The 16558-nt window shown below is 46.0% G+C and overlaps 1 protein-coding gene across 10 annotated transcripts in view; it reads right to left on the reverse strand.

Moving 5' to 3' along the window:
- Nucleotides 1–1764: 1764 nt before the first annotated feature.
- Nucleotides 1765–16558, reverse strand: part of LOC306783677 (mitogen-activated protein kinase kinase kinase kinase 4-like) — a 67026-nt gene continuing 52232 nt past the window's right edge. For all 10 annotated transcript variants that reach the window (XM_079277433.1, XM_079277436.1, XM_079277429.1 and 7 more), the window contains 7 exons: nt 10017–10160; nt 8669–8803; nt 7361–7461; nt 7112–7261; nt 6575–6734; nt 6078–6217; nt 1765–2454 (listed from right to left, as the gene is read on the reverse strand). In XM_079277433.1, the coding sequence (XP_079133559.1) occupies nt 2371–2454; nt 6078–6217; nt 6575–6734; nt 7112–7261; nt 7361–7461; nt 8669–8803; nt 10017–10160 (914 nt within the window). In that variant the 3' untranslated portion in view covers nt 1765–2370. The remainder of the gene's footprint in view (nt 2455–6077; nt 6218–6574; nt 6735–7111; nt 7262–7360; nt 7462–8668; nt 8804–10016; nt 10161–16558) is intronic.

Raw genomic sequence — 16558 nt, forward strand, 5'->3', positions numbered from 1 at the left:
CACACTCCTCACACTCCTCACACTCCTCACACACCTCACACTCCTCACACTCCTCACACTCCTCACACACCTCACACTCCTCACACTCCTCACACACCTCACACTCCTCACACTCCTCACACTCCTCACACTCCTCACACACCTCACACTCCTCACACTCCTCACACTCCTCACACTCCTCACACTCCTCACACACCTCACACACCTCACACTCCTCACACTCCTCACACTCCTCACACTCCTCACACTCCTCACACTCCTCACACACCTCACACTCCTCACACACCTCACACACCTCACACTCCTCACACACCTCACACACCTCACACTCCTCACACACCTCACACTCCTCACACTCCTCACACTCCTCACACACCTCACACTCCTCACACTCCTCACACTCCTCACACACCTCACACACCTCACACTCCTCACACTCCTCACACACTCCTCACACACTCCTCACACTCCTCACACACCTCACACACCTCACACTCCTCACACTCCTCACACACTCCTCACACTCCTCACACTCCTCACACTCCTCACACTCCTCACACACCTCACACACCTCACACTCCTCACACTCCTCACACACTCCTCACACTCCTCACACTCCTCACACTCCTCACACACCTCACACTCCTCACACTCCTCACACACCTCACACACCTCACACTCCTCACACTCCTCACACACTCCTCACACTCCTCACACTCCTCACACTCCTCACACTCCTCACACACCTCACACTCCTCACACTCCTCACACACCTCACACTCCTCACACACCTCACACTCCTCACACTCCTCACACACACCTCACACACCTCACACACCTCACACACACCTCACACTCCTCACACTCCTCACACACCTCACACTCCTCACACACACCTCACACTCCTCACACACCTCACACTCCTCACACTCCTCACACTCCTCACACTCCTCACACACACTCCTCACACACCTCACACACCTCACACTCCTCACACACACCTCACACTCCTCACACACCTCACACACCTCACACTCCTCACACTCCTCACACACCTCACACTCCTCACACTCCTCACACTCCTCACACTCCTCACACTCCTCACACACCTCACACTCCTCACACACCTCACACTCCTCACACACCTCACACTCCTCACACTCCTCACACTCCTCACACTCCTCACACACACTCCTCACACACACCTCACACACCTCACACTCCTCACACACACCTCACACACCTCACACACCTCACACTCCTCACACTCCTCACACTCCTCACACACCTCACACTCCTCACACACCTCACACTCCTCACACACCTCACACTCCTCACACTCCTCACACTCCTCACACTCCTCACACTCCTCACACTCCTCACACACACTCCTCACACACTCCTCACACTCCTCACACTCCTCACACACCTCACACACTCCTGTGGGTTCAGAGTAAAAGCAAGCAAACTGTGGGTGGATGTGCGTAAATCTTTAAAAAAAGAAAAAGGTAAAGACATGTTTTTACTCCACAGTTACACTTATCTTCAAGGAATAATAATAGTAATAATTCAAAAAATACTATTCTGAAATCCATCTGCTTCAGCCTCTTTCTCCCTCTATCGTCCCCCACTTTTTTAAATTTCTTTTTTTAAAGCACCTGACACCCCCCCCCCCCCCCCAACTGTCGAGTCCCGTCCATCAGACCTCCACTACCACCCCCCCCCCTCCTGCTTTTACAAGTCACCCCTCCCCCTCTAACCAGCATGTCAAACAGAAGTACATTTACACACACACTGTAGAATTAATACAACAGACTCCCACCACACCGGCCCCATGAAACGCTTGTGAGAAAGGGCGGGAACGTGGGGGGGGGGGGGGCTCTCTCTGATAGACCTGCAGAAGGTAGTAGCAGTAGTAGTAATAATAGTGGTACTAGCAGTACTAGCAGTACTAGCAGTACTAGCAGGTAGAAGACCTCAAGCTGACCGACCGGCCCGGGAAACAGAAATAATGAAGGAAAATAATAATAAAATCTGTCCCATCTCAGCCTGATGAGCACCAAGGAAACACAGAGGGGGAAGCAACAGCAGTTCACCCCCCCTCCCCTTTTTCTTAAATTCACATTTAGTATATTTCTACTTTCATTCATATGTTAATAAATCATCCCTTCAGGCTGCAAAGTTTTAAAGGCGACGTCATCGCTGTGGACCGCTTCGGTCCGGTCCTTGGTTTTGTTCTCTCTCTCTTTTTTTTCTTTTCTTTTGGTGATGATGACATCAACGGGGGGGGGGGGGTTCTGAGATCCAGTGTAAGCGAAGGGTGGAGGATGAAGAAGAGGAGGAGGAAGAAAGAGGGGCGTGGCCTCTGATCTACCAGCTGAGCAGGTTGCTCCGGCCCAGAGTCATGAAGTAGACCTGGCTGGAGCCTCCGGACCGAACGGAGGCGAAGAACACCTGAAGAGAGACAGACAGGTGAGGGTCACTACCAGGTACCGTCTCACTCTCCATCCAGCTGAGTCCCATCCAAGATGCTTTCATTCATCTTTATACATAACTCACTCAATCAGTCAAATAATACAGGATATGTAACGATACAAACACAACACTGTCATCAAACAGAATAATTACTGTTAGAATATTCCCATACAGCATTCAACCAACCAATCAGAATCATTAGAGCATTCAACCAACCAACCACAATCATTAGAGCGTTCAACCAACCAATCACAATCATTAGAGCGTTCAACCAACCAACCACAATCATTAGAGCGTCCAACCAACCAATCACAATCATTAGAGCGTCCAACCAACCAACCACAATCATTAGAGCGTTCAACCAACCAATCACAATCATTAGAGCATTCAACCAACCAATCACAATCATTAGAGCGTTCAACCAACCAACCACAATCATTAGAGCGTTCAACCAACCAATCACAATCATTAGAGCATTCAACCAACCAATCACAATCATTAGAGCGTTCAACCAACCAACCACAATCATTAGAGCGTTCAACCAACCAATCACAATCATTAGAGCATTCAACCAACCAATCACAATCATTAGAGCGTTCAACCAACCAACCACAATCATTTGAGCGTTCAACCAACCAACCACAATCATTAGAGCGTTCAACCAACCAATCACAATCATTAGAGCGTCCAACCAACCAACCACAATCATTTGAGCGTTCAACCAACCAATCACAATCATTAGAGCGTCCAACCAACCAACCACAATCATTTGAGCGTTCAACCAACCAATCACAATCATTAGAGCGTTCAACCAACCAATCACAATCATTAGAGCGTTCAACCAACCAATCACAATCATTAGAGCGTTCAACCAACCAACCACAATCATTTGAGCGTTCAACCAACCAATCACAATCATTAGAGCAGAGGTCTTCAAATGAGTTCTGTACTGATAAATGAATGCAGTCATGTAGAAGTTGGGTTTTTTCATATTACATTTCCCAAAGATGTATTGACTGAAATTGACAAAAATAATCAGTCAAACATATTGACTAATGTGGGACATCCTTCAAAATGTTTCCAGAAAGAAACGCTGCAGAGCTGTAAAGCTCACATCATTTATCATTTCCCGCTCAAACACAGAGAGTGAAGGGAAGAGAAACTAGAGCGGTTCAACCGGCACAGAGAGTTACAGAGAGTCACAGAGTTACAGAGAGTTACAGAGATTCACAGAGAGTCACAGAGAGCTACAGAGAGCTACAGAGAGTTACAGAGAGTTAAAGAGAGTTACAGAGTTACAGAGAGTCACAGAGTTACAGAGAGCTACAGAGAGTTACAGAGTTACAGAGAGTCACAGAGAGTCACAGAGAGCTACAGAGAGTTACAGAGAGTTAAAGAGAGTTACAGAGTTACAGAGAGTCACAGAGTTACAGAGAGCTACAGAGAGTTACAGAGTTACAGAGAGTCACAGAGAGTCACAGAGAGCTACAGAGAGCTACAGAGAGTTACAGAGAGTTAAAGAGAGTTACAGAGAGTTACAGAGATTCACAGAGAGTCACAGAGAGCTACAGAGAGCTACAGAGAGTTAAAGAGAGTTAAAGAGAGTTACAGAGAGTCACAGAGTTACAGAGAGCTACAGAGAGTTACAGAGTTACAGAGAGTTACAGAGAGTTACAGAGAGTTACAGAGTCACAGAGTTACAGAGAGTCACAGAGAGTCACAGAGAGCTACAGAGAGCTACAGAGAGTTACAGAGAGTTAAAGAGAGTTACAGAGAGTTACAGAGAGTTACAGAAAGTCAGAGTTACAGAGAGTTACAGAGAGTCACAGAGTTACAGAGAGTTACAGAGAGTCACAGAGAGTCACAGAGAGTTACAGAGAGTTACAGAGAGTCACAGAGTTACAGAGAGTTACAGAGAGTTACAGAGAGTTACAGAGAGTCACAGAGTTACAGAGAGTTACAGAGAGTCACAGAGAGTTACAGAGAGTCACAGAGAGTCACAGAGAGTTACAGAGAGTCACAGAGAGTCACAGAGTTACAGAGAGTCACAGAGAGTTACAGAGAGTTACAGAGAGTCACAGAGAGTCAGAGAGTTACAGAGAGTTACAGAGAGTTACAGAGAGTCACAGAGTTACAGAGAGTTACAGAGAGTCACAGAGAGTTACAGAGTTACAGAGAGTCACAGAGAGTTACAGAGAGTCACAGAGTTACAGAGAGTTACAGAGAGTCACAGAGAGTTACAGAGTTACAGAGAGTCACAGAGAGTTACAGAGAGTCACAGAGAGTTACAGAGAGTCACAGAGTTACAGAGAGTTACAGAGAGTTACAGAGAGTCACAGAGAGTTACAGAGAGTCACAGAGAGTTACAGAGTTACAGAGAGTCACAGAGAGTCACAGAGAGTCACAGAGAGTCACAGAGTTACAGAGTTACAGAGAGTCACAGAGAGTCAGAGTTACAGAGAGTTACAGAGAGTTACAGAGAGTTAAAGAGAGTTACAGAGAGTTACAGAGTCACAGAGAGTCACAGAGAGTTACAGAGAGTTACAGAGTTACAGAGAGTTACAGAGAGTTAAAGAGTTACAGAGAGTTACAGAGTTATAGAGAGTCACAGAGAGTCACAGAGAGTTACAGAGAGTTACAGAGAGTCACAGAGAGTTACAGAGAGTTAAAGAGTTACAGAGAGTTACAGAGAGTTACAGAGTCACAGAGAGTTACAGAGAGTTAAAGAGAGTTACAGAGAGTTACAGAGAGTCACAGAGAGTTAGAGTTATAGAGAGTCACAGAGAGTTACAGAGAGTTACAGAGTTATAGAGTCACAGAGAGTTACAGAGAGTTACAGAGTTACAGAGAGTTAAAGAGAGTTACAGAGTTACAGAGTCACAGAGAGTCACAGAGAGTTACAGAGAGTTACAGAGAGTTACAGAGAGTTACAGAGTTATAGAGAGTTACAGAGAGTTACAGAGAGTCACAGAGTTACAGAGAGTTACAGAGAGTCACAGAGAGTCACAGAGAGTTACAGAGAGTCACAGAGTTACAGAGAGTTACAGAGTTACAGAGAGTCACAGAGAGTTACAGAGAGTCACAGAGAGTTACAGAGTTACAGAGAGTCACAGAGTTACAGAGAGTTACAGAGTTACAGAGTTACAGAGTCACAGAGTTACACCCGACACGTTCGAGGCTCTGGAGTCAGTGAGTGTGTTTCTATGTGGTTTGCATGTCGATGGTTTAAACATTCAACATGTTGTGTCTTTAGCATGAAATCGTATAAATATATGTATATAAACCATACAACGATATTTTGAGTGTTGATGGAGCTGCTACAATGTTAGCTTAGCATAGCACCAATAGATCCAGACTCCATTCAGAAAACAAGCGTTTTAAAAGTTGTTTGCCCATTTGTTACAATTAAATCACAACTAAATCGTTTATTTTGTGCTCGTACAGCTGCAGAAACCAGCCGACGTGTGAATATTCCTCCAGATGATGTGATGAAGCAGAGAGGACGGAGTTCAGTTTCCAGATATCCTGGACATCCACAACATGATCAAAGCAGCTATCGAGGTTATTTACGTCTGTGAGTAATGCCGTTGAGCGTCGCTCACCTTGTCATTTCTTTCACAGAGGAACTTGAGTCTCTGGGCTCTCTTGTGCATGAAGACGCCGTCCAGGTGTCCGGTCTCCACCGAGCGGATCTCGATGGCCTTCTCTCCCCAACCCATGATCTGGTTAGAGCGAATGTAGGCTGCAGAGAGGGATTCAAGTTAATGCACTGATTGTGTGTGTGTGTGTGTGTGCAGCTGCAGGGCAAAATGATCAATGCAAGTGGCTCGTGTAGGCGGAATAAGAGAGCTGTGTTAGTGTGTGTTAGCGTGTGTTAGCATGTGTTAGCTAATGATTCATCAATCATCAGACACTTGGATCAGGAACACATTGCAAAGACAACACATTGTTCTCATCTTTGCTTTTATTCTTTTAGATGAGTAACTATTATTCAAACGTACCAACGTCATTGATACGGATCATGCAAAGTGTGAAGAGGAATTAGGAATTAGATGATCTGGATTATTGTTGTGAAGGAAGCGTTTCCCCCCCGACTCACCCACGGAGGTGGGCATCTCCCCCCACTGCAGCACCACGTCCTTGGTGATGCGTCCGTACGTGTTGACGTAGACGCCCTCGTCCTCGTAGCACACCAGCAGCTCGATGCCGTCGGTGTTGGGCAGGATGATGATGGCGTGAGACTGGATGTGGGTCTGGATCTGCAGGGTCAGATCATCACGTTGTGAGAGGCCAGTTGTAGAAAAATCATTTCACCATTTCATCTTTTGGCATCTATGATCAACTCGAGGAATTGAGAAAGAACTGATCGAAAAGATATCGGAATGCATGAATCCATGCAGATCGTCATCCTCGCTCGCTTGGTGCTGTTGGAACTACGTCGAACAGACTGATAGTAAAAAGCAACGGGATGCTCGTCTATCATACGACGGTTCGGTTGTTAGAGTCGTGATTTGTTTGTCATAGAAACCTTTTAAAATGAAACTGGGATGAAGCTCAGAAGGAGACTCGATGGGGCCACAGACCCTCAGACGCCATCAAATCATGAATGTCACAGAAATGTCACGCGAGTTCTTACGTGTGTCGGCAGGTAGATGTCGTAGACGGCCCCGGAGTCCACATCCACGGCGTGGAAGCCCGAAGCGGAGCCGTAGATCACCTTTAACCTCTGACCCTCCTCCACGGTCAGGTCCACCAGCAGGGGCTTGTGCACCAGGTCCCCGAAAGACTGAAGAGCACGGGTCAGAATACAGGTTATCAATATTGATAACAATCTGAACAAACACACTTATATCTGCGAACAAGCTACGCTAGTGGATCGACTCACCTTGAAGGCCATGAACTTGTGGTAGGGTTTGGGGGCCCAGGCGTAGACCTCCACCGAGTTCTTCAGAGCCAGAACCAAGAACTTGATCCTCTCGTATTTCACTGGGCAACAAAAACCAAAACATCAAGCCAGAACCAAGAACTTGATCCTCTCGTATTTCACTGGGCAACAAAAACCAAAACATCAGAAGTCAAAGAGCAGAACTGGACGTGGGTGGACTCTGATAGAACTCAGTCTCCTCATCTGATCGTTGCATCGATTGTTTGGAGTTTGTTTCGTACTTTTATTGCTGCTTTTATGTTCTTTGTTTGCTACGTGCAACAGTAAATTCTCAACCTATAGAATGCTTCTATTATATTTGGTTTCTGTATAATCTGGTTTTCATTGCCGTTGTTTTATACTCTTATGAAAACATATTCATTCCGGCCACATAATCTCTTAAAACACAGCTTGTCCGTGGCCGTTTCGTCACTGTGTTCATTGAACACTGTAAGTATGAGAAGATTTAACGAACAGACATTTAGAGTTTTAAAACCTTTCGTCCCTTCATTTCTCCTGTTTGATCAAACATCAGTCCAAGAGGACTTCTGATCATTCGCAGTTATAGCTGCAGAGTTTTATCTCGTGTATAATATTTGTATTTAGTATTTCTAATGTGCAGTAAAACTCAGTCACGATCCACCAGCAGGTGACGGTCGCTTTGATCGTTTTCTTTGGAAAAGCCCTGAACTGTACTTTCCACAAGTGCTCAAACTCTTTAAACTCAGCCGTGATTCAAGAGATCAAATCTGATTTCACGCCCGGCAGCTCCGATCATTACAGAGGAGTTTCCAACAGGAAGTGCTCGCCCATAACGCAGGACATTCTGCGTGTTAGACAGGTCAGCGTAGTTACATGTCCACTTCATTACTTCATGAAGGGCTTTCCTGCCATCATCGACCCTCAGAGTCCGCTGTTCATCCAGATGTGACCGAGTTCATAACAAAGCTGCTAACCACATCCCATTGATCTCCAGCTGAAGATGGAATATTGTACATACTGTATATGTAATACTGTATATGTTTGCCTTCATTTGATGGGGAGCAGCAGAGACAGACGAAGGAAACATGACTCGCAACAAAGGATCCCACCAACCAACCAGCTGGCTGCAGAAACACGGTTTACGTCTCAGACCAGTGAGCCACAGGGATCTCCAACAGCCTTCTGAATCTCAGGCCTGCATCCAATCCACCGTTTGCAGAATCTGTGCGCATTAATGTGTTGACGTCCTGACCGTTGCTGTCTGGAGGCCGTGAGGCTGTGACCTACCGACGTTGTAGTGGACGCAGCCCTCCAGGTCTCCCACGGTGGTCCAACCCTGCTTCTTCTCCACCTCGGGGTCGTTGTGCAGGATCTTGTTCCTCAGCCAGGACAGGTAGTACACACGCAGCTTGTTCTTCTTCCCTGTCGGGGATCAGGAGAAAAATATTGATATGAAATGTGTATTCTGTCATCGTATAATGTGTAACAAAGAAGTGGTAGTACAGTGTGATATCGTGCTGATTGAAAACATGTTGGAAAGCATCGTGTCTGTTTGTCACAGCTCTTCATTCACAGGAGACAGATGTTCAGACCTTCTCTCTGTGAAGCAGCACAACAGGAAGAACCGGTCCACTCGTGTACCGCTGACCACCAACGCCTCATGTGGTGCACTGACACCCTCCTCGTACATATTAATAACCATTAAATATGCTATCAGAGCAACTGAAGGTGGACATGTTCTGAGAATTACAAACTGTGACTGTTTTCTCCAACATCACGGACGTCTTCTAGCATCTGGACTTTTATTTTGATAGATTGGAATGCAGCGAATATGTGGAGCAGGAGACTGCTTCCTACGGAGCGCAGTGTGCTGAGCGCTGTTCCTACGTACCAGATAATAACACGAGCGTCTGATATTATCACACATATTAAACAATCAGTGTAATTATAACGTCTGATCACTGCGCGCTGCTGTCTGGATGTGTTCTTACACATCTACTCTAGCAGGGAGCGGATACAACTTTCCGTGACGCGTACGTCTACATGTCGTCACCGCAAAAAACACGATTATCAGGAAAAGTCAAACGGACGCGCGTGAGGCGCTCTGTGGCGTTAGATTCCATCACAGGCGTGTGTCAGCGTTACATATCATACACACACGTGATGCTGAGATGTACTCAACATCCGTCTCAAAATATCTGTTGTGACACACTGACTGCACCGCTTCCGTGTGTGTGTGTGTGTGTGTGTGTGTGTGTGTGTGTGTGCGTGTGTGTGTGTGTGTGTGGGGGGGGACATTGAGAAAGAGAAGTAAGGACGTGGTGGAACTTTCAATCTGAGAAATCTTGGAACTTAAAACCGTGTGTGTGTGTGTTTCCTCTGCAGCAACAGACGCAGACACGCACAATTCTGTCTGAGAGTACGTAGGATGAAGCAGCTTTTAGTGTGTGTGTGTGTGTGTGTGTGTGTGTGTGTGTGTGTGTGTGTGTGTGTGTGTGTGTGTGTGTGTGTGTGTGTGTGTGTGTGTGTGTGTGTGTGTGTGTGTGTGTGTGTGTGTGTGTGTGTGTGTGTGTGTGTGTGTGTGTGTGTGTGTGTGTGTGTGTGTGTGTGTGTGCGTGTGTGTGTGTGTGTGTACCTGATATGGTGACCAGGACGTTGAGTCCCTCCAGGACGTCCATCTGCTGGAAGCGCCGTCGGCTGATCAGAGGGTAAACTTTCCCCTGACCGCTGCGATCCAACAGCATCAGACCGCTCTCTGTTCCCACCAACAGGTTCACGCCTGCACACACGCACGCACACGCGTACGCACGCACACACACACACACACACACACACACACACACGCACGCACACACGCACACGCACACACTTAGAAGAACACTGACAAACACTGACCAGCTGGTCAGACAGATGTGTGCAGCTCCATCAGGACTTTGCTGCCACCAGGTGGTGAAGACTTTTATAAGTGTAACATACAAAAGAACAGCAGTTTCACTTTTAATGAACGCTGAATATAGATAGCGTGTGTTAGAATCCTCAGATAGCGTGTGTTAGAATCCTCAGATAGCGTGTGTTAGAATCCTCAGATAGCGTGTGTTAGAATCCTCAGATAGCGTGTGTTAGAAGCCTCAGATAGCGTGTGTTAGAAGCCTCAGATAGCGTGTGTTAGAATCCTCAGATAGCGTGTGTTAGAAGCCTCAGATAGCGTGTGTTAGAATCCTCAGATAGCGTGTGTTAGAATCCTCAGATAGCGTGTGTTAGAATCCTCAGATAGCGTGTGTTAGAAGCCTCAGATAGCGTGTGTTAGAATCCTCAGATAGCGTGTGTTAGAATCCTCAGATAGCGTGTGTTAGAATCCTCAGATAGCGTGTGTTAGAATCCTCAGATAGCGTGTGTTAGAATCCTCAGATAGCGTGTGTTAGAATCCTCAGATAGCGTGTGTTAGAATCCTCAGATAGCGTGTGTTAGAAGCCTCAGATAGCGTGTGTTAGAATCCTCAGATAGCGTGTGTTAGAATCCTCAGATAGCGTGTGTTAGAATCCTCAGATAGCGTGTGTTAGAATCCTCAGATAGCGTGTGTTAGAATCCTCAGATAGCGTGTGTTAGAATCCTCAGATAGCGTGTGTTAGAAGCCTCAGATAGCGTGTGTTAGAAGCCTCAGATAGCGTGTTAGAATCCTCAGATAGCGTGTGTTAGAATCCTCAGATAGCGTGTGTTAGAAGCCTCAGATAGCGTGTGTTAGAAGCCTCAGATAGCGTGTGTTAGAATCATCAGATAGCGTGTGTTAGAATCCTCAGATAGCGTGTGTTAGAATCATCAGATAGCGTGTGTTAGAATCCTCAGATAGCGTGTGTTAGAATCCTCAGATAGCGTGTGTTAGAATCCTCAGATAGCGTGTGTTAGAAGCCTCAGATAGCGTGTGTTAGAATCCTCAGATAGCGTGTGTTAGAAGCCTCAGATAGCGTGTGTTAGAATCCTCAGATAGCGTGTGTTAGAATCCTCAGATAGCGTGTGTTAGAATCCTCAGATAGCGTGTGTTAGAATCCTCAGATAGCGTGTGTTAGAAGCCTCAGATAGCGTGTGTTAGAATCATCAGATAGCGTGTGTTAGAATCCTCAGATAGCGTGTGTTAGAATCCTCAGATAGCGTGTGTTAGAATCATCAGATAGCGTGTGTTAGAATCCTCAGATAGCGTGTGTTAGAATCATCAGATAGCGTGTGTTAGAATCCTCAGATAGCGTGTGTTAGAATCCTCAGATAGCGTGTGTTAGAATCCTCAGATAGCGTGTGTTAGAAGCCTCAGATAGCGTGTGTTAGAATCCTCAGATAGCGTGTGTTAGAATCCTCAGATAGCGTGTGTTAGAATCCTCAGATAGCGTGTGTTAGAATCCTCAGATAGCGTGTGTTAGAAGCCTCAGATAGCGTGTGTTAGAATCCTCAGATAGCGTGTGTTAGAATCCTCAGATAGCGTGTGTTAGAAGCCCCAGATAGCGTGTGTTAGAATCCTCAGATAGCGTGTGTTAGAAGCCTCAGATAGCGTGTGTTAGAATCCTCAGATAGCGTGTGTTAGAAGCCTCAGATAGCGTGTGTTAGAAGCCTCAGATAGCGTGTGTTAGAATCCTCAGATAGCGTGTGTTAGAATCCTCAGATAGCGTGTGTTAGAATCCTCAGATAGCGTGTGTTAGAATCCTCAGATAGCGTGTGTTAGAATCCTCAGATAGCGTGTGTTAGAATCCTCAGATAGCGTGTGTTAGAATCCTCAGATAGCGTGTGTTAGAAGCCTCAGATAGCGTGTGTTAGAATCCTCAGATAGCGTGTGTTAGAATCCTCAGATAGCGTGTGTTAGAATCCTCAGATAGCGTGTGTTAGAATCCTCAGATAGCGTGTGTTAGAAGCCCCAGATAGCGTGTGTTAGAATCCTCAGATAGCGTGTGTTAGAAGCCTCAGATAGCGTGTGTTAGAAGCCCCAGATAGCGTGTGTTAGAATCCTCAGATAGCGTGTGTTAGAAGCCTCAGATAGCGTGTGTTAGAAGCCCCAGATAGCGTGTGTTAGAATCCTCAGATAGCGTGTGTTAGAATCCTCAGATAGCGTGTGTTAGAATCATCAGATAGCGTGTGTTAGAATCCTCAGATAGCGTGTGTTAGAATCATCAGATAGCGTGTGTTAGAATCCTCAGATAGCGTGTGTTAGAATCCTCAGATAGCGTGTGTTAGAATCCTCAGATAGCGTGTGTTAGAATCCTCAGATAGCGTGTGTTAGAATCCTCAGATAGCGTGTGTTAGAAGCCTCAGATAGCGTGTGTTAGAATCATCAGATAGCGTGTGTTAGAATCCTCAGATAGCGTGTGTTAGAATCCTCAGATAGCGTGTGTTAGAATCCTCAGATAGCGTGTGTTAGAAGCCTCAGATAGCGTGTGTTAGAAGCCTCAGATAGCGTGTGTTAGAAGCCTCAGATAGCGTGTGTTAGAAGCCTCAGATAGCGTGTGTTAGAAGCCTCAGATAGCGTGTGTTAGAAGCCTCAGATAGCGTGTGTTAGAAGCCTCAGATAGCGTGTGTTAGAATCCTCAGATAGCGTGTGTTAGAAGCCTCAGATAGCGTGTGTTAGAAGCCTCAGATAGCGTGTGTTAGAAGCCTCAGATAGCGTGTGTTAGAAGCCTCAGATAGCGTGTGTTAGAAGCCTCAGATAGCGTGTGTTAGAAGCCTCAGATAGCGTGTGTTAGAAGCCTCAGATAGCGTGTGTTAGAAGCCTCAGATAGCGTGTGTTAGAATCCTCAGATAGCGTGTGTTAGAATCCTCAGATAGCGTGTGTTAGAAGCCTCAGATAGCGTGTGTTAGAATCCTCAGATAGCGTGTGTTAGAATCCTCAGATAGCGTGTGTTAGAAGCCTCAGATAGCGTGTGTTAGAATCCTCAGATAGCGTGTGTTAGAAGCCTCAGATAGCGTGTGTTAGAAGCCTCAGATAGCGTGTGTTAGAATCCTCAGATAGCGTGTGTTAGAAGCCTCAGATAGCGTGTGTTAGAATCCTCAGATAGCGTGTGTTAGAATCCTCAGATAGCGTGTGTTAGAATCCTCAGATAGCGTGTGTTAGAAGCCTCAGATAGCGTGTGTTAGAATCCTCAGATAGCGTGTGTTAGAATCCTCAGATAGCGTGTGTTAGAAGCCTCAGATAGCGTGTGTTAGAATCCTCAGATAGCGTGTGTTAGAAGCCTCAGATAGCGTGTGTTAGAAGCCTCAGATAGCGTGTGTTAGAAGCCTCAGATAGCGTGTGTTAGAATCCTCAGATAGCGTGTGTTAGAATCCTCAGATAGCGTGTGTTAGAAGCCTCAGATAGCGTGTGTTAGAATCCTCAGATAGCGTGTGTTAGAAGCCTCAGATAGCGTGTGTTAGAAGCCTCAGATAGCGTGTGTTAGAAGCCTCAGATAGCGTGTGTTAGAATCCTCAGATAGCGTGTGTTAGAATCCTCAGATAGCGTGTGTTAGAAGCCTCAGATAGCGTGTGTTAGAATCCTCAGATAGCGTGTGTTAGAATCCTCAGATAGCGTGTGTTAGAAGCCTCAGATAGCGTGTGTTAGAATCCTCAGATAGCGTGTGTTAGAATCCTCAGATAGCGTGTGTTAGAAGCCTCAGATAGCGTGTGTTAGAATCCTCAGATAGCGTGTGTTAGAATCCTCGGATAGCGTGTGTTAGAAGCCTCAGATAGCGTGTGTTAGAATCCTCAGATAGCGTGTGTTAGAAGCCTCAGATAGCGTGTGTTAGAAGCCTCAGATAGCGTGTGTTAGAAGCCTCAGATAGCGTGTGTTAGAATCCTCAGATAGCGTGTGTTAGAATCCTCAGATAGCGTGTGTTAGAAGCCTCAGATAGCGTGTGTTAGAATCCTCAGATAGCGTGTGTTAGAATCCTCAGATAGCGTGTGTTAGAAGCCTCAGATAGCGTGTGTTAGAATCCTCAGATAGCGTGTGTTAGAATCCTCAGATAGCGTGTGTTAGAATCCTCAGATAGCGTGTGTTAGAAGCCTCAGATAGCGTGTGTTAGAATCCTCAGATAGCGTGTGTTAGAATCCTCAGATAGCGTGTGTTAGAAGCCCCAGATAGCGTGTGTTAGAATCCTCAGATAGCGTGTGTTAGAAGCCTCAGATAGCGTGTGTTAGAATCCTCAGATAGCGTGTGTTAGAAGCCTCAGATAGCGTGTGTTAGAATCCTCAGATAGCGTGTGTTAGAAGCCTCAGATAGCGTGTGTTAGAATCCTCAGATAGCGTGTGTTAGAATCCTCAGATAGCGTGTGTTAGAATCCTCAGATAGCGTGTGTTAGAAGCCTCAGATAGCGTGTGTTAGAATCCTCAGATAGCGTGTGTTAGAATCCTCAGATAGCGTGTGTTAGAAGCCCCAGATAGCGTGTGTTAGAATCCTCAGATAGCGTGTGTTAGAATCCTCAGATAGCGTGTGTTAGAATCCTCAGATAGCGTGTGTTAGAAGCCCCAGATAGCGTGTGTTAGAATCCTCAGATAGCGTGTGTTAGAAGCCTCAGATAGCGTGTGTTAGAATCCTCAGATAGCGTGTGTTAGAAGCCTCAGATAGCGTGTGTTAGAAGCCTCAGATAGCGTGTGTTAGAATCCTCAGATAGCGTGTGTTAGAATCCTCAGATAGCGTGTGTTAGAAGCCTCAGATAGCGTGTGTTAGAATCCTCAGATAGCGTGTGTTAGAAGCCCCAGATAGCGTGTGTTAGAATCCTCAGATAGCGTGTGTTAGAAGCCTCAGATAGCGTGTGTTAGAAGCCTCAGAAAGCGTGTGTTAGAAGCCTCAGATAGCGTGTGTTAGAATCCTCAGATAGCGTGTGTTAGAAGCCTCAGATAGCGTGTGTTAGAAGCCTCAGATAGCGTGTGTTAGAAGCCCCAGATAGCGTGTGTTAGAATCCTCAGATAGCGTGTGTTAGAATCCTCAGATAGCGTGTGTTAGAAGCCTCAGATAGCGTGTGTTAGAATCCTCAGATAGCGTGTGTTAGAATCCTCAGATAGCGTGTGTTAGAAGCCTCAGATAGCGTGTGTTAGAAGCCTCAGATAGCGTGTGTTAGAATCCTCAGATAGCGTGTGTTAGAAGCCTCAGATAGCGTGTGTTAGAATCCTCAGATAGCGTGTGTTAGAATCCTCAGATAGCGTGTGTTAGAATCCTCAGATAGCGTGTGTTAGAATCCTCAGATAGCGTGTGTTAGAATCCTCAGATAGCGTGTGTTAGAAGCCTCAGATAGCGTGTGTTAGAAGCCTCAGATAGCGTGTGTTAGAATCCTCAGATAGCGTGTGTTAGAATCCTCAGATAGCGTGTGTTAGAAGCCTCAGATAGCGTGTGTTAGAAGCCTCAGATAGCGTGTGTTAGAATCCTCAGATAGCGTGTGTTAGAATCCTCAGATAGCGTGTGTTAGAAGCCTCAGATAGCGTGTGTTAGAATCCTCAGATAGCGTGTGTTAGAAGCCTCAGATAGCGTGTGTTAGAATCCTCAGATAGCGTGTGTTAGAATCCTCAGATAGCGTGTGTTAGAATCCTCAGATAGCGTGTGTTAGAAGCCTCAGATAGCGTGTGTTAGAATCCTCAGATAGCGTGTGTTAGAATCCTCAGATAGCGTGTGTTAGAATCCTCAGATAGCGTGTGTTAGAATCCTCAGATAGCGTGTGTTAGAAGCCCCAGATAGCGTGTGTTAGAATCCTCAGATAGCGTGTGTTAGAAGCCTCAGATAGCGTGTGTTAGAAGCCCCAGATAGCGTGTGTTAGAATCCTCAGATAGCGTGTGTTAGAAGCCTCAGATAGCGTGTGTTAGAAGCCTCAGATAGCGTGTGTTAGAATCCTCAGATAGCGTGTGTTAGAATCCTCAGATAGCGTGTGTTAGAAGCCTCAGATAGCGTGTGTTAGAATCCTCAGATAGCGTGTGTTAGAAGCCCCAGATAGCGTGTGTTAGAATCCTCAGATAGCGTGTGTTAGAAGCCTCAGATAGCGTGTGTTAGAAGCCCCAGATAGCGTGTGTTAGAATCCTCAGATAGCGTGTGTTAGAAGCCTCAGATAGCGTGTGTTAGAATCCTCAGATAGCGTGTGTTAGAATCCTCAGATAGCGTGTGTTAGAAGCCTCAGATAGCGTGTGTTAGAAGCCTCAGATAGCGTGTGTTAGAATCCTCAGATAGCGTGTGTTAGAATCCTC

The sequence above is a fragment of the Melanostigma gelatinosum genome (assembly GCF_949748355.1).
Source record: "Melanostigma gelatinosum genome assembly, chromosome: 10".
Taxonomy (NCBI): Eukaryota; Metazoa; Chordata; class Actinopteri; order Perciformes; family Zoarcidae; genus Melanostigma; species Melanostigma gelatinosum.